This window comes from Eschscholzia californica, unplaced genomic scaffold (assembly GCF_041429995.1).
Source record: "Eschscholzia californica isolate CP2 unplaced genomic scaffold, dmEscCali1.0.p SCAF_1, whole genome shotgun sequence".
NCBI classification, from domain to species: domain Eukaryota; kingdom Viridiplantae; phylum Streptophyta; class Magnoliopsida; order Ranunculales; family Papaveraceae; genus Eschscholzia; species Eschscholzia californica.
In genome coordinates, this window is record NW_028238198.1 from 58,364,876 (window position 1) to 58,386,295 (window position 21,420).

General features: G+C 38.4%; 1 protein-coding gene, 1 long non-coding RNA gene and 1 pseudogene across 2 annotated transcripts in view; all 3 read right to left on the minus strand.

Annotated features, from left to right (window-relative positions):
- Positions 1-21,420, minus strand: part of LOC147567830 (uncharacterized) — a 155,892-nt gene that overhangs the window by 80,988 nt on the left and 53,484 nt on the right. The window lies entirely within an intron of this gene.
- LOC147567834 (protein FAR1-RELATED SEQUENCE 5-like) lies at positions 1,214-3,223 on the minus strand (annotated as a pseudogene).
- Positions 5,743-8,964, minus strand: LOC147567835 (beta-glucuronosyltransferase GlcAT14C-like). Its single transcript, XM_086654366.1, has 4 exons — positions 7,973-8,964; positions 7,059-7,134; positions 6,860-6,975; positions 5,743-6,401 (listed from the first exon to the last, which is right to left on the minus strand). The coding sequence occupies exons 1-4, from the start codon at positions 8,526-8,528 to the stop codon at positions 5,884-5,886; spliced, it is 1,266 nt and encodes a 421-aa protein (XP_086510492.1). The 5' UTR covers positions 8,529-8,964; the 3' UTR covers positions 5,743-5,883.

Below are 21,420 nucleotides of genomic sequence, written 5' to 3' on the forward strand. Positions count from 1 at the left end.
ACGGACTCAATTCGTGCCCTTCTTTTATGAAGTTTCTAATTAATTGCCATCCAACCAATATGGTCACATTATCGGATGATTTGTTCTCCAAGTAATTTCATGCCTTAATTTTTATTTTTGTTTCCAAACAAATTAGTATAACCTTGATTTCAACAAAAAAAAAAATAGTATAACCTTCTATGGAATTTCACGACTTTATTTTCTATTTAATTATAGAGTTTCTTTTTTTTTTTCATTATTTTGGAGAATTTCTTTAACTAAAAACTCATAACATGTTTAATTGCACCGCAATTTTAATTTTCTTTTTACCCAATCAATTGTCGAAATTGAACAAATCAGAAAAAAGAAAGCCACCATAGAAATTGGTGACAAAAAAATTAACAATTTGAGACCATAACCATATAGTTCATAAATTAAAATTAGTTGAAAAATTAAACTCACAATTTGACAAAGTATTTGCAAAATTCTTAAGAAAATTAATTATCTACTAGAGAATTTTATGCCTTACTTTTCGGTCCAACCCAATCTGCCCATTCAAATGCACAAGGTAGACAATATCGATGCCAACCTTTATATATTTTTGGAATTGGTGCATCTTCTTTTAGAATTGCCTTGACAAAGTGATTTTTCCTCTTGGATATTACAATTGCAATAATCTTTGGCTCTTCTGAAACACCACCCCTAAGTGGTGGATACTTAACATTTTGATTTTCTGATAGCACACACAAAGTACAGTTGAAAGTAGTAGCAAATAAACAACCCATATCAGGTAAAGTAAACCAATGTCCCTCACCACAATATTCTTCATAATAGTCAAGTACTTTTTGGATATATATGTACCGATCAAAACCCATATGCTCAGAGAATATAACTTCATCTTCTTTTAATGTCTCAAGCATTTTCTTACGAACAATTACCCACCCATCTTCTTTGTTCAAACCTAAAAGTTCTGCACAACACCTGTATCCACAATGTCCATCACCTACAACATCCTCTAACCTTTTAATCACATGTTGTTTAACCTTTACACCCAACTCGGACAATAAACTCTCTAACACCCATTCATCAGACCCATCTTTTAATATGAAATCTTGACTTACATAACCCATCTTTTTTGTGTTTAGGTTATGACAACTTAACGATTGGTCAAAATCTTTATCAAAATCGGAATAAAGAGAAATTATTTCAATGTCCCACTGTGAGGTGTTGTCTTTTATTTCATGACTTCATGTGGGGGATCCTCGTTAAGGTCTGGTAGGAGAATTTTCTTCTTCTTATTCACTGCATAAGCATCAACCATGTAGGGACCCTTCAAATAATAAAGATCATTAGTAAATTAAAAACAATTCTTTCCAATTACGTATAACTTAAAACAATTGTTACTTGACTCATTAGAATGTCGGTACTTTTGCTAGAAATTATGTGTTTATCATTACCACTGCGACATAAAATACAAGTTTAAAGTTAGTAAGATTTTTTCGTTGATTCTAATAAAATTTATACTATATTCTAATTAATACCTGATTGAGTATTGTAATATTTCTGGCTTTTCTTCTTTTTTTGTATTAAGAGAAATCTTCTTTGATGTTATGTGCATGCCCCGTAAGCTATAAAAATACCGAATAAAAATTATCAATATTTAAACACACTATGTCAAGATAAATACTTTATTAGGGACCATAAATAACAAACCTCTCCGCAACCCCTTTAGATTTTCTTTTTGCACTTTGATCAACATTCTTCTTCGGCAACCGATCAATCCAAGATTTTATTTTTTTTCTCCGACCTTTGTGCTTAACAATAGGTGGTTCTAACAATTGTATTTTCTCCTTCGGTGAACTGTTAATCGTACTTTCTTTAGATATATTAGTTGTCTCATTCTTCATTGCACTTTCGACTTCTTTTAATGCATTATGTAATATATTCATTGTCGCCTTATACAATTCAATAGATGTTGCATCTTTAGTTGCAATATTAATTGCCTCTTGACAAAGTTTACTATATCTAATAGTAACACTTTCATTCAAGTCACCTATCACTTCTTTGCCTTTTTCATCGATCACCGGTCCATATCTTGCATATATTGTCCATCTCTTTAATATGTACTGGATTGGAATACTTTGAACATCTTCAACTAAAAAGATCTTAAGAATATGTCTACATAAATAACCTGCAAATTCTAAAAGTTGACAACTACAAATTGTAGACATGTCAAGAGAGTCAAAAGTGACAATACGTGTTGCTTGTTTGTATTCTGGTCTCCATACATAATATCTAGATTTTGTCCCATCTCTTCCTACCAATTCATGTCGGTATGAAATACCCTCGAAAAGTTAACTTTGAAATTTTTGAAAAATGGTTCTTGTGTAAATTTTTTCTACTTGTTTCTCAATATTTACTGAAAATCTCAAAGCCCTTGTTCTATGATTGGTCTCGTAGTCTTCATTATTTTCCGCTTCTCTTCTAGCTAATACTGCCCTTTCATATTCTTTAATAAATTCAGCTAAAGGCAAACTCTTTTTCAAGTACCCATCGAAGAAGGAATTGATACTTTCACTACGTTGAGTTGTATACATTGCTGCGCAAAATATATCTCTTGTATAAACTGATGCCCATTTTTCTTTTTTTTGAAATAACTTTGTCAACCAATTATTGTTTTCTAAATTGTATCTTTTCAACATTGCTTCCCAATTTGAATGAAACTCTTCAATTGTCTCATTTCCGTACAAACAATTATTAAAGTCACGAGTAAAACCCTTGTGTTCATGAATAATATGAGGTAAATTCTTCATTGCATTTCTACATATATGCCACAAACAATAACGATGTCGCGAACCTGGTAATACTCTCGCAATGGCGTTCCCTATAGCAGATTCTTGATCAGTAAGAATCACTTTTGGTTGTTTACCGTTCATTGATCTCATCCATGTTTCCATTACCCACACGAAGGATTCTTCTGATTCATTATAAACTAATGCACCACCAAATAATATTGTTTGGTAATGATGGTTGATGCCGATAATTGGGACAAAAGGCATGTCATACTTGTTCGTTCCATATGTAGGATCGAAACAAACAACATCTCCAGAGTAATGGTAATCCATCCTTGACCTAGCATCAGTCCAAAAAAATTTGTTATTTGACCTTCTAAATTAGCTTGAATAGCATAAAAAAATGACGGGTTCTCCATATGTTGACGTTCAAAATAATTAAGTAAAGCTTCTGCGTCACTCTTTACATGCTCTTCTTTCTCTTTGCATTAAAGAAATTTCTTGCATCCCTTTCTGTAAATCCAACATTGCGGATACCTCCAGCTTCACGCGCCATATAATTCATCATAAGATTTGTTTTCACACCCGCTGAACGCATGTTATTTATCATTACTCCTTGACCTTCTGTTATCTTTCTTTGTGATCGAAGTTTATGTCTTTTGCTTGGAGTCACAAAATTGTGATTGTGCTTTTCTACAAATTGAGAGACTACCCATTTAGTTTATGCTCTCAAACTTATAAAAATCATCGCTTTGCAATCCGTTCGTGTCTCACAACGATTCTTTTTTTTGTCTTTAAAATTTTCAGATGAAGTAGAGTTACACAATCCTTCCAGTGAACAACAATACTTTCAACCTATTATTGTGTTGGTGCGGTTGGATTTACACGTTGAAGACTTTCGGACACTAAATCCCATCTTGAATGCATATTGATTATAGAAGTTGTAAGCTTCATCAGGAGATTCAAATTCCATGCTAACATACGGCCTAAATTGATTTATCTCATTCTGGATATCATCATGTTTTTCTTCTTGAACATCTCTTTCTAATTCTTCATGTTCTTCGTTGTTTATATGAGTTAATTCATCATCTGTTTTATGTGTAATGTAAATTTCATCTTTTTTCTCACTATCAATATCTATATGTTGGGGTTCATCCTCATTAATATTGAAAAACGTACCTTTTTGTGGAAGCATGTTCTCGAAGATGGAAGAACTTGTTTACAGTAGAGGCTAATTACTGTGAGATTTCGTGAAGAAGTAGAAGAAATAATTTTTTTTGTATAGTTAAAAGTTAAAATTGTGGTGTTATTAAACATGTTATGAGTTTTTAGTTAAAGAAATTCTCCACAATACTGAAAAACAAAAAAAAAAGAAACTCCATAATTAAATAGAAAATAAAGTCGTGAAATTCCATAGAAGGTTATACTAATTTGTTTGGAAACAAAAATAAAAATTAAGGCATGAAATTACTTGGAGAACAATCATCCAATAATTTGACCATATTGGTTGGATGGCAATTAATTAGAAACTTCATAAAAGAAGAGCACGAATTGAGTCCGTGAGGGTGAATTTAGGGCACTAGTGGCAACTTAGTAAATAATTGGATTTTCATGGACAATAGTTATTAGCCTTAATATATGGAGAAAAATAAGGGATATGAGCTTTATCCCTCCTAACCTTTCAACAGCTCACGGTTTCTTTGAGTAATCCCAACCGTAGATGGTTAGAGCTCATACCTCCGGGTAGAGCTCAAGCTCATCTAATCACCGCCCTATTCCCTTTAAAATTTCACACCCCGAAAACTGTTTAGCTTTCCCCAAAGCGCTGGACCTCCATGGAATTTTTCTGAAGAAAGATTCCAAAGTAGAAAGATTCCAAAGTAATAGTATGTATTCGGTATCATACCAACAAAATTCACAGGAAGGAAGAAGGCCACGATCAAAATTAAGAGAGACAACCCGGTGGATCTTGGATTGAATTGAATCCGTGTGGCATTAAGAAACATACCGACCAACAATGTAGAGATTCACACCGAATTCTCCCTTGGACTTCTCCTAGAAAATGCTCCTAATAAAACATGTAGACCAATGAGAAATTCTCTTTAACTTTCTGTTCCTGCTATACCTATTAAAGCATTACATATACCTCCCAATGATTGCTAATTAATTGTTACATATTGATGTTAAAACTGAAATAGTAACGATTCTAATCAAGGGAAATGGTACCATTCGGGTAACCTCTACAATCAACAAAGGTGTCCTGCAGATAAATAATTCAACTCAAAACGGCAGTAGCATGAATAATAAATTGAAATCATACATACGAAGTAGCGTTAAATACCAATTTTTGATAGCAAAAGAAGATAACCTCCAAGACCAACTACGAAATTCATGTTTGAAGCACTTTTGAGAGACCGTAAAATGTTAGAGGATGACAAGTCTTTAGCGAATTACTAGGGGAGAAGATGAAAGAGGTGAGAATTCAGAGGTAGGGGGTCAAGGTAAGGAATATAAGACGAAGAGTTAGAAACAGAAAGGATTTAATGTAGCGTTTTAGTGACAAAGTTATGTGGGATCCAAGGGCTAGGATTCAGGGGTTGAGATTCAAAGGTCGAGATCTAAACACGACTCATTAATTTTGTTCTAGTCACTCTGCATTTATTTTGTCCCAGTCAACATAAACTTACCGTTGGCACAACTTACCCCATGTCTGAAATGTTGCCCACCAAGCCGTCTCCTTTCGGGCTCATATGCAGGTTTTGGAAGCAAAAATCTCTAAAGTACTTGGTCCAGACCAGCCGGTTGGGCCTAAGATTTTCTATCGCCCGCAGAAAATTGCATCACTTTTACCGGCCCAATTCCACCTTTTCTAATTGTAGATTGGTTAAAGGACATCCACACGAGTTTGTCATTGATGGACTTTCTCGCTGGCATATGAAGTTGGCGTAGAGCCAATAAGTTAAGAGTAATATTCCAAAAACAAAAAGCATCTTAATTGGATTCTCCACCCAGTGTTAAAACGACAAAGTTTCACAAAAGAGATGTAAAAATAGGTTGAGAATGTAGGCTTCATACCAGCTAAAAAAATAAAATAAAGAAGGAACCTGTAATCCTATTTACACTGTTTAGATCTGAAGTTTTCAGGATCAAGAAGCTTGAGAATAAGTTTTTCTAGTCTTTTTGAATTTACAGATGGTCTAATGATATCAGGATCCCCATTAACAATGCAGGGATCTTGACCAAGAAAAGAACTCCCCATACACCACCCACCTGGTGTAAACCTGCCATCCGATCTCCTCCCCAAGAGCTCTTTATCGATCCTATCCAAAACCGGATCATCCTTGGAAAACTTACGTGCAAATGGGCTGCCGCTTTCTACCATTCTGTCAAAATCTTGTAACGTTAAATTAATCGGATGTTGCTTCGGTGGTTTGTCCCACATTGTGTAATGCAAATCGTGGTTGACTGTCGTATTCTGATAGTCTTTAGAGTTGCATATGACAGTGTGGAAGTATCCTTCCGAAGAAGAAATGAAGTTTGTGTAGTACATGAGTAGTGTACGAGGGAGATTATCCCATGTCATTATGCAAAACTCCAAGAATGATCTCGACAGAATTACCCATTCGGATCCTGTGACAAAGGTAAACCCCGGTAAATAGTAATATCAGAACGGAAGAACGATAACTTGCAACATTTTTTACGTCAACGACATCGTTCGCATTAACACCAAATGAAAAACAACATAGTAGCTCTACTAATGAGCGGATGGGTGTTTTCGGGGGAGCAATCAGCTTAAAGTATTGAGTTGTCTAAACTAGATAGGACTATATATGTGTAGAAGCACTTTCATAAGATTAAACTGTATCATCATATGCACGGGAGACATTGCTTAAATTGTATAAAGAAAAAACATAACTCCGCATTTTGGCTCCATATCCGAGAAAAAAATACCAGCAAATTGTCTGTTAGTTCTTATACCCTCCCTAATTTAAGGTATGGAAAAGCAGTGTTACAGCCACATAAATTAGTAATTTTACAGAATTATGGTAAAAGGAAAGAAGTAAAAAGTGATGATCAGAAACCACTACCTGCGAATAGCTTAAAGGCAAACGGGACAGTCCTTTTCTCTCTAGCCCAGGATAAACCAGAACTATCTGACTGGTACAGGCCGGGATCAACAATAAGAGGCCTAGCTCTTTGTGACCTACAGGCAAATGCAAGAATTTAAGTGTTTCTATCACAAAAAGAAGGCACAACCATCACAAGTTAATGTAATTATACGCTTACTCTTTCCAAGCGATACTGCTTGTATGCTCGAGGAAGTTCAAATCCCTAGGCAAGTATGAGAAAATATGTATAAGGTCTGCACAGAGAAAAACATAAAGCAATAAAGGGAATGGCAGAAGCTTTACTAGCAGAAATACTATAATCCAAAGATTTATTGTCAAGAGTGTGGAAGTATAACAACAATTGCCAGTTTGTCTACTAGACGCCAGTTGATGCAGAAACTTCCATCCTTTACAGTTTTTAAGGTTCTATAGTACCCTTTAAAGTTTGTTTAGTGGATGATGCACCGGTAAGAGGTCCTATGGTCTATATCTCCACTCATACAAGTATACGAGCAAAACTACTAAATTAATTTGAGATCTACTAGGTAGCCCTCCCTTTTGTAGAGTTGACGCAATAAACACACTCTTATCTGGTACGAAATAAAACTAGGATGTATTACCATATTAACATGCACTCTAAGAGCTATAAAAGAATAAGAGTTTCAGTTTACTTATATAAATGTGCCCGACTACTAAATTCTACTTTTTAACAAATTGACCTATACCCTAAGGCCTAAACGCTCTGTTATCAAACTAATTCAATCCTATATGAAAAGTTGCAGGTTGATGACCTCAAAAATGTTTGTGTTGACATAGTACATACAAACAGGATGGTTAGATATCCTGTAACCTTATTAATGGGATAACAATTTTTTGTGTGGAGTTGCAATACAATATAAACTTCACAAGAAAGGAAATAAAAGTTATAGGCAAACTTGCTTCCTAGATTCATTGTTCTACTACCAACTAAGGAGAATTTGATATACTGAAAATCCACCCTCTCTACCAAATGAAAAGTAGCAAATATGTACTAAACATTTCAAAATTGGTAATTGAACAGCTAGATTGAGTGAAAGGAATAGAAAAAAATACCATCTTGAAGCATTAATGGATAATCTGAAGCACTGAGATTAATGAACCAATCCCACTCTTTCCCCTGCTTCAGTAGAACAGCAATGGCGTGAAGCGTGGAAGCAATCATTGTAGGACCCTTATATGTAACCACATTTGATTTACCCACAACCCTAACATTATCGAATTTACTAAGAACTGGATCAAATTTGACATACTTAGCTAGGGCAAGTCTTTCACTATGAGAAGCTTCAGAATCAAGATGTAATAGATAATAATTCCAAGGGTGATAAATTGCTTGTAGAACTCTCATAACTTGTTCTCTTTCCCCTTTTGTTCCCGAAATCAAATAGGCGAATCTGGGAAGCTTTCGAATCCCCAATTGACCACCACTACCAGCAAAATCCTCACCAGAAACAGTCAACTCACGATGAGGAAGAGAAAGATCATCAGTGGGTGAAGATTTTCCATCACCCATGGTTACTATGAGAAGAAGAATCAACGTTAGGACTGAGCTTCCAAGCAATAGCATCAACCATCTTAGCTCCAGACCACAATGAAGATGAGTTTTCTTCATAATGAAAATTAGGGTTTTGGAGGTCTATACATCACGGAAATGTAGTCATTCAAAAGTCTAACTTGAGCTGATCAATCGATAACTTACCAATGGATGAGATAGAAAAAAGTAGATTCATCGATTTATTGATTGGAAAGGGAGGTGTGAATTTGAGGGATTGATGAACACTGATCTGATTTATGGAAACAAACCGGCGGTTTCAGAAATAATTTTAGGGAGAGAGAAACTTGAATCAAAGTAGAGAAAATTATAGAGAGGAAACGTAAATCCAGTACGGGGAAGTTTTTATAAGGTGGTTCAAATGTTTATCTCAGAGAAGAGGGAACTTAAATGTTCAGTTCGAAAAACTTCTACCCACCTTTTGTTGACTTTCTCTCTCTTCTCTTCTCTCTCTTACGGGCAGTGGCACATCACTGTTTGGCAAATTTGCTAATCCAGCGACTCTTGTGACTGTTGTTGCCCTTAGACGTGCCTCGAGATCTGTGTTTTGAAGTTTGCCACGATTAAGATGCGGTTGATTCCTCTTCAGCCCCCATAGTTTCCACCAACTCACGTGTTTTCAATCCTCGTGTTTTAACTAACAACAAAATTAGCCCCCGAGCTGACCATTATACCACTGAACTTGAATTTTTTTTTTATAATGATAAGCGGGAGAAGCCCGAACCGCATACAAATAAATAAATATAAAACAGCAAAGAAATCAAGTTACATCACATCATTAGCCCCACCCTTTCCTCATTCTCACTGTTCCTCTAGTATCCGCATTAACAATATTGACTAGTTCCACCGGAAGTTGATTAATATTCAAGTGAGTTACCCCCTGTCCGAGCTTCATCTTCGACAAGAAATCAGCAGCCTGATTGGCTTCTCTATAGACATGAAAAACCCGAAAACTCCGAAAACTCCGAAATTGGCTTCGAAGCCTCTGAACTCTCTTCCACAAACGTCTCGCCCTCCATGGTAGTTTCTGATGTGGTTTTGCAAGAAGTAACTTGATATTCATCGAGTCAAGACCAAGTTCAACTTCCTGCAATCCGGCGCTCAGTGCTAGCTCCAATCCCAACTCAACACCCTGTAGCTCATGTAAGAAGATAGTTTGTCCATCAACCTGACCTGTAGCTGCTCTCACAACCGTCCCCTCCGGATCTCGAATAATGGTTCCATACCCCGCGTCCACCTCGTTCAGTGCACCATCCGTGTTAATCATATATCTTCCTGCCGTCGGCCGAGTCCATTTACATGGAGTGTAAACCGGCTTTTGGAGAGAAATGGTAAGATTCCAGCGATCGATGGTTCTCCGATTCTCCTCCGTATCTTCAAACCGTTTGGTAACGGTATTCAACTTGATCCTCACTTCATCACAAATAGTATGTATAATGAGCCCCGGTGACATGACATAACTTCTAAATACCCTGTTATTCCTCTCCTTCCAAATATGATAGACATAGGCATTTAGAAGCAAACGGCCCACTCTGGCAGCAATAGAAAGCCCACCAAAGTGATTAATACACCACTGTAGCTCCCCTTCCCAATCGGCAGCACATACTCTCTGAAATCCCATCTTAAGTAATAGTGATTCCCATATAATCTTTGTGACCGAACAACCAAAGAGTAAGTGGAAATCCGTTTCTTCATCACCCCCACAGAATACACATGTAGTATTTATAACCATACCCCAACTGGCCAAGAGCGATCTAGTTTTGAGGCGTCTTCGAAAAGCAAGCCACGTAATGAAGCAATGTTTGGGTATACCTCTCGGTGACCATATTAAGAAAGTCCAACTCAATCGAGTTTCTCTAGGTCGAATTGCTTCATACGTCTCTTTGAGAGTAAACTCTCCATTCTGGCTTGGCATCCAGACCACCTCATCTCTGAGGGTACTATCTACCACCACATCTCTTGCCTCGACCGCGATATTCCCTAACATAGCTGCAGTACGAGTTGGGAAAACCCAACATGATTGCCCAATAAACTGAGAGACCCGTGCATCTAAATGTAGATGAGAATTATATCTGTACCCCTCTTTAAATGCATCATAGAGAAGCCCGCGAGGATGCCACAAATCAGTCCAGAATTTGGTATCACGACCGTCCCCTAGAGAAGTACCAATAAGTCGCCGAGCCGTTGGCCTGCTGCCTAGAATCTTACACCAACACCATGAACTAGTACTCGGACCTGAAAGAGTCCAGAAGTGTTGATCTTTGATGAGATTACTTCTCACCCAATCAACCCATAGAGTTGGCTTTCCACTAACCAAATCCCATATATGACGAAGATTTGACGCCTCGAAAAGCTTCTCAATATTGCGAAATCCAAGCCCTCCTTCGTCAGTTGGGTAACATAAGTTTTCCCAGCCAATAGGAGCTTTCTTACGTCCCATATCAGCACCAGACCAAAGGAACTTACTAAAGATGGAGTTGATATCGTTCAAGACTCTTTTGGGAATAACAAACACCGCTGCCCAGTATAATAACATGCTGTTCAAAACCACCTTTATAAGCAGAACACGCCCCGCAAACGATAAAAAACGACTCTTCCAAGATTGGATTCGTCCCTTGATTTTATCAGTCAGCGGAATACAGTCACTATAAGAAAGACGAGAAGATATAAGAGGCAATCCCAGGTATCGAATAGGCAGAAAACTAGTACCAAATTTCAGGATGGTGGTAATATCACTCTGACCTTGAGCCGAAAGACCAGCGAAGAAAATAGTACTCTTAAGCACGTTGGCCTGCAACCCCGTCGCCTGATGAAAACCAGTTAACACACCTTTTAGAGATTGAGCCGATCTCGTGTCCCCTCGAAAGAAGACCATGAGGTCGTCTGCAAAACAAAGGTGAGTGACCTTCGGTACTAGACACTGAGGGTGTAGCAAAAACCGACCTGAACTTGAATTTGTTGTTTCTTTTTGAAGATTTAAACTTTCTAATGTTATGATTAGTATGTGCTGTTGGAATCAGAGCCGATTTTGGCTCGACCCGACTCACCAAACTCAGAAACGGAATGCACCAATGCGTTCGTCTCGTCGAGCTCTTCAAGTTAGAGCCAAGAATTACTCGAATCCGATTCCGGATGAATGAGAAATTCAAGTTTAAAGTTTGGACGAAGATCGGTGAAATTGGGGACTAAAACATCAAAGCGGAAAAGTCAGACTGAGGGTTATTTGTGCGAAACAAGCACATTCAGATCTAATGGTTGGCGTTCATTCCGCTGGAATACGCTAGATCTAACGGTCTTGCCTTCTAAGTTGCGGGACAACGTTGGGACGCGACCAGAAGCGTTGTATCCGCGAGATCCAACGGGTCGCGTCACCTCCGCGTCAAGCACCGAGTGGGAAGACTTCAATCTTTTAACCCAGCCGTTACTTTCTTCATCTGTTAGGCACGGTTTCGGGATTTGTCCAGCGCATCTAACGGTGGGCGTTCCACCCGAGTGTTTGAGGAAGATCCGGCGCTCCACTTTGATGCCGACTCAAACAGAGGCAGTTATTTCAACTTAAGCCCTTCCTTTTAAAAGGATATGTCCCTTTAACCCCAACAGACACATATACCCATTCGATTGCTATATAAACAACCCAAACCCACTTCATTTTACATCAATTCATTCTCTTCTCTTCTTTTCTTCTCTTCTAACAATTAGAGGTTCTGGTTTGCCTAGAATATCTGATTGAGAAGTATTTCTAGAGGTTCTGGTTTGCCTAGAATATCTAGAAAAAGGGAGAAAGAAGTTTTGAGTGAAGTGATAATCATAGGTCGTCTGGGACATCAAATTCATTCTCTTCTTCACTTCCCTTCTAACAATTAGAGGTTCTGGTTTGCCTAGAATATCTGATTGAGAAGTATTTCTAAAGGTTCTGGTTTGCCTAGAATATCTTGGAAAAAGGAAGAAAGAAGTTTCGAGTGAAGTTTGAATTTCTAAAGCGTCTAGAAGTTCATCCGCATTAGTCCAAGAGCTCATAATACTTAGGAAGGTTCGTCCGCTTTCAGAATATAGAAGTACCATCTTAAAACTCTGAAAGGAAAGTCGTTGTATCCCGAAGGCATACACCCTAACGTTTGGTACTGTTACGGGGGTGTAAATTGTCTTAAGGAAAGATAATTTATTCTCGCCTCGCCTACATTAACGTCTATCTCGATTAATCCGAAAGAACGAATATTGATAAATCATTATTCTTTAATAGTCTATCTCTCTATAAGAAAGAGAAAGGAAACTATGTCTAAATCAAGCCAAGACAGAGAGAAATCGACTTATCGTTTGATAACCAGAGGAACAACAATCTTAAGACATTTTATATATAACGATTATTTCTCTGGTTATACGATTTGATTTTGTTTTCTGTGTGTTTCAGAAAAATGGCTAGAACAAGAAAACCACTACGGGTTCTTCAGCCTAACACCGCATACGTGGAAAACCTAGAGAAGTTCAAGGGAACTGACTTTGCTCTGAAGCGGAAGCATCCGTCTAAAAACAGAGGTAAGTCGAGGAAAAGGCAAAGGCTTGTCGAATGCTACAAATGTAGAAAGCGGGGCCACCTAGCCAAAGATTGTCACTCCACATATGACAATCAAGGTGAAAAGGTTGATAACCAATCTTCATTAGTAAAAGACCCAAAAAATCGGAATCACTTTCTTATGATTATTGAATTCAAAAAGGTGTTTGATATACTTCATAAGATGAACCTCTGTGCAGTGGCACATGAAGATAACCTGGTTAACAACCAGAAATGCTGCGTCGACACTAGGGTTCTATACGGAGGTAGCCGAAGGAGAGACCTTATTCAAGGAAAACGACTCGACCACCCAAGTCCAAGGAAAGGTGGAGATCGTGTTAAAATTCACTTCAGAGATAGAAGTGACTTTGACCGATCGATGTACTCCATGCTCCAGACAATCAAAAGAACTTGATTTCTGATTCCCTTTTAAGTGAGACCGGGTTCAGACTAATATTTCTATCAGATATCGTTATCATATTTAAGAAAATGATGTATACTGGAAAGGGCCATTTATGTGGGGGGTCATTTCAATTAAATGTTACCCATATAATGCCGAAGGCACCTATTATTAATGAAATTAATAATTATGCGTATATTGTTGAGTCCTCCAATATTTGTCACGAAAGATTAGGACATGTGAATAATAAAGTCATTAAAGAAATTAATGAGCTTGGAGTTAAATTTCGAAACTCGAAATTGACTCAAGACGAACATGTCAAACACGTGCAGAGTCAAGATGACTAAGACATAGTTCAAATCTTTAGACTTAAGTCACCATGAACTGTGGAGCTTAAAAACGGTTCAAATATGAGGTGGAAAAAGGTAATTCATTACCTTTATCGATGACTCCACTTGGTTCTGTTATACTACTTACTAAGGAGTAAGGACGAAGCAATCTAAAAGTTCGAGCTTTATAAAATCAAAGTAGAAACTCAACTTTTGAGGCTTTGATAAATGATTGAGATGGAGAGTATGAATCTCCTTTCGCCGAGATATACGCCAAGAATGGAATAGTTCATCAAACGACGACTCTTTTGGTATAGTGAAGGCACAGAACGTTAGAAGAGATAAAATTCGATCAGTGGAGATTGAAAATGATGATCAATCTAATCTCGCTGGGTCATGTGAAGCATTTCACTAAAGGCTATCCCTAGTAGAGGACGAGAAGACACAAGTCTTGAATACTTGATCATAAAGGTTCAATTCGATGACAAATCGAAGAAGACAACCGCATAAGTGAGCGGTGTGTCAAGCCAAATGTCAAAACCTAAACGGTTAGACAAGGCTGAAGGCAGAATGTTCTCGTTGTACAAAGAGTTACAAGACGATGAAATGTTCGAAATAACTCATCGGTTTGAGACAATGAAAATTCTGTGAAACTGTCTCTAATACAAGGTTGACGGAGAATGCAAAATTCGGAAAATTAAACTTGTCTTCGAGAAACTAAGTTATTTCGCATAACATATTCAGACGGTTCCTTAGTATAATTCTCTAGAAGATCCTTAGATCTGTCTAAGAATCACAAGAGGATCCTCAGATATGTTAAAAGGAAGGATCTTTGTTGATCTCGAGAACAAGAGTTATTATAAAGAAATCCTTAAGTCTTTGTAAGGAGGTCCTTAGTTCTGTATCATTATAGAATAGTCCTTTATAAATCCTCATGGCAACCTAATCTTCTTGGACAGACAAGAGAATTAAGGTTGATAAGACGTAAAGTTGAATATTACATCATTCGGTCTAGACGTGACTCGAATCATAAATTCAAGGGTCTTGGTAAGATTTTCGATTTAAGAGTGTGAACGAAATCTAGAGACGATGAAGGACAAAATAGGGAATGATAACTTTGATGATCATGCGATAGTTTTATAATATATCAATGGAGTATATATGTTAAGACATATAACTTAAGAAAGAGTTAAAAGAGAAACTCACCTGTGTTATAGTTCAAGGTTATAATAATGATCAAGTTATGGAACAAAACTAAAAACGCTACACTGAAGAAATTGTGTACGAAAATAGTTTTGTCAAATAGGAGAATCCAATGGTTACCCTAGAACTGTGGGGGCAGATATTGTTACATATCTGAACGGTACCCTATATGGAATATTGTAAGATTTCACCCAAGTTGACGAATAAGAGAAAATACTCTTGAAATGTGGGGGGAACCGAGAAGTAACCGAAAAGCCAATTATAAAAAAAATAAAATGGCATATAGAACTCCAAATTCTCCTGAAGATATAACGTCATAACGATGCGAGAAGAGGGAAATTATGGAGTACCACGGAAACCAGATTTAACCAAACAGAATGTTTGGTCGATAAAGTTTCATTGAGCTAAGAACTGTAGTTATATTCACTAAGTTGTGACAAGATTGAGAAACCAAGTGTTTGAATATAAGTGATGACGTGAATGTCTAATTCACTCAACAAATCTGGAAAAACACAAATGGAAAGAACTTTTCTTTCTAATCCTAAACTAAGTAACGAGATTCAACCGTGAATCAGCTGTTCAAAATAACAGACGATACTAGTTAGGAATAAGAAAGTGTTTGAGAAGATATGATTCGATACTTTTCCAGATTGAATCGCTACTCATGATTAATAATCTAAAGTGCATGGTTAGACAGAGAATGTTAGAATAACCACTCAAAAACCACGATAAGCATAAATACTTGAATTTGAACAAATTCAAGAAAGAGTTATCTGAGTAGCAAATAGTTCTTAGGTATCTGAGTAGACTCGTATAATTTGGTTGTACATATCATAAAGGAAAATGAAGATATGTGGACAACACTCGAATCTCAGATACAAAGTCTAACAGTGGATTTGAAAAACCACTAAGGGCTATGATATCACAAAATCCTCAGAGGCAGACGTGCATAGCTGGATCAACAATGTAATCCTAAAGGCCTTGATGGATACATTGTTCTGGAGAAAGCAAAGGAAGTAGGTGAACTTCCTGGAGGATATTTGTTTGTGATTGAAGCCAATGCACGCAATAAACTTAAGTAGTTGTTGCGTAGGCACTAATACGGTAAGTCTAGAGAATTCAAAATAATTAGACTAACACCGTAAAGCAATTGCTCTCAACGAATGCATAAATTAAAATTATGCTCAATCCTAAGTTACCTGGCGGATCCGTAAAGAACAAGGGTGAACAAGAGAGTTGAAATTGCATCATCAAGGGGAATGTGGCAAAAACGCCTAAAGTAAATGAGTAAAGGCATGGTGAAACCTTACCTAGATGACTGAAAATCCCACGATCTAGGTTCAAAGGGCAACTGAAGCTATATCCTGACTCGACAGTAACACTGTAAGCGATTTCTATCTCTTACCCATTCCTAGGATGAAAATAGTGTTGCCTGCAGTGAGAGGCTAAGCATTAAGCTTTTAATGAATCCGAAAACTTAGAACTTGACTCTAACGTGAGGTATAGCAGGATACCTTATTGCGGATAACCTATATGTGTGTGAATTGATGCCGGTTCTATAGGAAGGTCGTCTAGGCCGACTTCTCTAAAGCACACATGAATTCGGGATTGTTAAGGGCCGAAATGAACACAACCGAGAACCTAAGTAAGTAAGATTAGTTGTGTGATAGCTATTCAGGTTTACAATTTTCAGGACTCAGTTCAAGACGATAAGTTCACTGCCGTCCTTGTGGACCTTGTAGTTATTCACTAGGAAAGGTTCAAAGTCGAAAGACTACCTTCTTCCGATGCAGCGAAGTTCCGCATATGAGCTCTTTTAGTATCAGTATGTCAGTATAGTATATATATATCATAATAAACCTCGAATTTTCATTCATGTGGGGGATTGTTGGAATTGGAGCCGATTTTGGCTCGACCCGATTCATCAAACTCATAAACGGAATGCACCAATGCGTTCGTCTCATCGAGCTCTTCAAGTTAGAGCCAAGAATTACTCGAATCCGATTCTGGATGAATGAGAAATTCAAGTTTAAAGTTTGGACGAAGATCGGTGAAATTGGGAACTAAAACGTCAAAGCGGAAAAGTCAGACTGAAGGTTATTTGTGCGAAGCAAACACATTCAGATCTAATGGTTGGCGTTCATTCCGCGGGAATACGCTAGATCTAACGGTCTTGCGTTCTAGGTTGCGGGATAAGGTTGGGACGCGACCAGAAGCGTTAGATCCGCGAGATCCAACTGGTCGCGTCACCTCCGCGTCGTGCACCGAGTGGGACGACTTCAATCTTTTAATCCAGCCGTTACTTTCTTCATCTGTTAGGCACGGTTTCGGGATTTGTCCAGCGCATCTAACGGTGGGCGTTCCACCCGAGTGTTTGAGGAAGATCCGACGCTCCACTTTGATGCCGACTCAAACAGAGGCAGTTATTTCAACTTAAGCCCTTCCTTTTGAAAGGATATGTCCCTTGAACCCCAACAGACACATATACCCATTCGATTGCTATATAAACAACCCAAAACCACTTCATTTTACATCAATTCATTCTCTTCTCTTCTTCTCTTCTAACAATTAGAGGTTCTGGTTTGCCTAAAATATCTAGAAAAAGGAAGAAAGAAGTTTTGAGTGAAGTGATAATCATAAGTCGTCTAGGACATCAAATTCATTCTCTTCTTCACTTCCCTTCTAACAATTAAAGGTTCTGGTTTGCCTAGAATATCTGATTGAGAAGTATTTCTAGAGGTTCTGGTTTGCCTAGAATATCTAGAAAAAGGAAGAAAGAAGTTTCGAGTGAAGTTTGAATTTCTAAAGCGTCTAGAAGTTCATCCGCATTAGTCCAAGAGCTCATAATACTTACGAAGGTTCGTCCACTTTCAGAATATAGAAGTACCATCTTAAAACTCGAAAGGAAAGTCGTTGTATCCCGAAGGCATACACCCTAACGTTTGGTACTGTTACGGGGGTGTAAAATGTCTTAAGGAAAGATAATTTATTCTCGCCTCGTCTACATTAACATCTATCTCGGTTAATCCAAAAGAACGAATATTGATAAATCATTATTCTTTAATAGTCTATCTCTCTATAAGTTAGAGAAAGGAAACTATGTCTAAATCAAGCCAAGACAGAGAGAAATCGACTTATCGATTGATAACCAGAGGAACAACATGTACATGATATGGTAATTGCTGATGATAAAAAATGACAATCTGGTTATCAGTCTGAAACAATGAGTGATGCGGGATCATATCTGAATGAATGATACTGCTCCTTTGGTTCCCGCTCCCGTTCCTGGAAACTTGAGGGAAACCTGCAAAGAGTTCGGAAACCTCTCCGACGCTTAAGAAAGTCAGATTGTCCTTTGCAGTTAAAGACTGAATATTGAATGAACCTTTTGCAACATACCTTGTTAAAGGTGATGCGATGCCCTTTATAGGCTGCTTTGGACCGACTATAATAGACGGTTAGATTGAGGCAGTTGAACTCCACCGTGTTGTATTAGAACTACTATTTTGTAGTTAGGGTTTCCTTTTAGTGTTTATCTCGTATCTTAGATATTTAAAAGTTCCTACATTCAAGGATCCTTCGTAAATATCCTTATGTCTTTTGTGCTGAGATGAGGGTTTTTCTAGGACATGTTTCCTCCTTTGAGACTTTTGAAGCCCAAGCTAATCAAACAATTAAGTTCTTGGCTGAATGAGATCTTTGGGAAGATTTGGGATTAAGTCGGTAAGCGTGCGACATACTTTTGCCTTCCCATGTTCAGGGTGTAAGACATTGGCCTTGCTTACGCAGACCCCCTGAAGGATATATCCGTTCGGTCTGAAGGAGTGTTCTTCGACCAAGGTAACAATGCGATCAATTTGTCAACTAGGATAACGATGAACTAATCATGACGATCATCCAGTCTGGTCCAATTAGGGGTCGTAATGCTTTGCTATAAGCCGCTTACGATCGTCAGATTACTTCGGTAATTCGCGGCTAAAATAGACCGGATCCTACAACAAGTTACACATATGAGGGGTAGCTTGATCGGTGAGATTTGACTAGTGGGAGATGGGCTAAAGATGTATTGGATCCAACTAAATAGGCCAAAAAGGTTTGAATAGAGATTCAGAACAAAGATAGAATGAACCAGGCTTAATTGAGAAGCCTGGTTGAAGGTGAAGGATATATCCGTTCGATCTGAAGGATATGTCCTTCCGAAGGAGTGTCCTTCGACCAAGATGGCAATGCGATCAATTTGTCAGCTAGGATAACGATGACCATACTATGAAGATCATCCAGTCCGGTCCAATTAGGGGTCATAATGCTTTGCTAGAAGCCAACTACGATCGTCGGATCACTTCGGTGATTCGCGGCTAAGATAGACCGGATCCTACAACAGGTTACACATAAGAGTGGTAACTTGATCGGAGAGACTTGACTAGATGGGAACATGCTAAAGATGGATTGGATCCAACCAAAAGGGCCGAAAAGATTCGAATGGAGATTCAGAACAAGATAGAAAGAACCGGGCCTAAAGGGGGTGCCCGGAGTAAGGCTTTTGGGTCGGCCATATGATGGCCGACCAAGGTAATTGGGCCGGCCATATAAAGCCAATAGTGGGCTGCCCTGGCCGGCCACACTTAAAGGGGTAGCCAAAATACCCTAAAAGTATTTTGGTAATTATCTTTTCTGTGACCCGAAAATAGAAAGACCTAATTTGAATATAATTCTAATTAGGGTTTCTCTATATATAGGGTCATTAGAGAACAGAAAAGTTGTGGATTTTTCTCTGGAAGAAAAATATACAGCTCTCTTTCTCAATATATAGCTAGTGGAGAGAGAGGATTGTAGAGAAAAAACTCCCGTTCTATCAATCTAGTCAAGAAGAAGAGTTCTTCTCAACCTTCTATTAAGTCCTAGCAGTCTGAAAGGAAGGGAGATCAAGTCAACACACTCGGTGTCTCAAGTAGAGGAGCGACAATTGAAGCTCTCGATCTTCACACGCGATTGGAAAGGTTCGAGGGAAAAACGCGATAGAGGTAATTTTCCTATTCTAGTTCATTGATTAGTTCATGCTATATGATTCTGGGTATTCTAGTGTTAACATATGATGTTTGAGATTTCGCTTAAAACACTAGATAGTTGTATTAGATACACACAAATTCCTACAGTGGCATCACGAGCCGGTTGTATGAAACTATCTCTGACTAGTCGAATTAGATTCGAACTTGATTGATTAGATAATTTGATGTTTAAATTTAAATTTAGACATGAAATTGATTAGTTTAAATTAAGATTTAGACGTAATCGGATAGAAATTGAAAGTGTTTCAATGTGTAGAGTTTTAAAATTTCGAGTTTTTTGAAAAGTGTTTTCGAAAAGAAGTTTTAAAAGATGATGGATTTTTGAAAAGAGTTTTCAAAATCTGCTGTTTTTGATGAATTTTCATAAAAAACAACAGCTACAGTTGGTTAGAACAGTAAAACAGGAAGGGAGAAGCTGCTGTCCCAGAGCCGGACTGACCAGGATGCGTCTGGCTTGTCGCGAACGTCTCGGACGCGTCCTAGTCCTTCTCGGAATGGGAGTCCGAGACCGTCTCGGACAGACGCGTCTGATTTTCTCTCGAACAGAAGACGCGTCCGAGTTTGTCTCGAACTGGGAGTCCGAGACTGTCTCAGACTGCGATCCCGAGAGATCCGCGTCCCATCACGTGAGGTCGCGTCAGCTGGACGCGACCATAATAGTCCGGACGCGTCTCGGATTGAGAATCCAGACGCGTCTCAGACTCGTCTGGAGAAACCAAAGCCATCTTGGACTTGGAGTCTGAGATGACCTAGGATGCGTCCTAGGTCAGACGCGTCCCAGGACGCATCTGGCGTATCCCAATCATCTCGGACTTCCTGTCCGAGGTGTATAAGCTTGGACAGAGCGTCTAGGACGCGTCTGTAGGCATAGGGCGCGTCTGGCCTAGGGCCAGGACGCGTCCAACCGAGGGACTTGCACGTTCAGGAACGTGCCAATCCGGGTCCGACCTTGGCTCGGAACTTGACCGTGACTTGACTTGGTCTTCCCTAGACCAGTCAAAGGGTCCCTTGACCAAGTTTGACTTAAGTCTTTGGAGTTTGACTCAGGACCTTTGAGCCTTGACTTGAGTGGGAGGTTTCGACTTTTCTTCATCCGACTTTAACCATATTTTTTCTGAAAGCGACCCGGGCCAACCGGAAGCCCAAAACGGAGTTTTTCCAAAACGATTTCAAAATCTTTTAGGATAAAACCAAAACGAGTCATTTTTCTGAATTTTACAAAAACTAGACTTAAGGCACGTTAGACATAGAGATGTCGATAATATCTCCCGAATAGCTATTTAGAACGTAGCAAACCTTGATTTGACCTTAGGAAGCGAATCTCATACATACTTAGGTGTTTTATGAATGTCATATTATTATGTATGTATGAATGTGAATGCGGGTTCTAGTATGGCCATAGAAT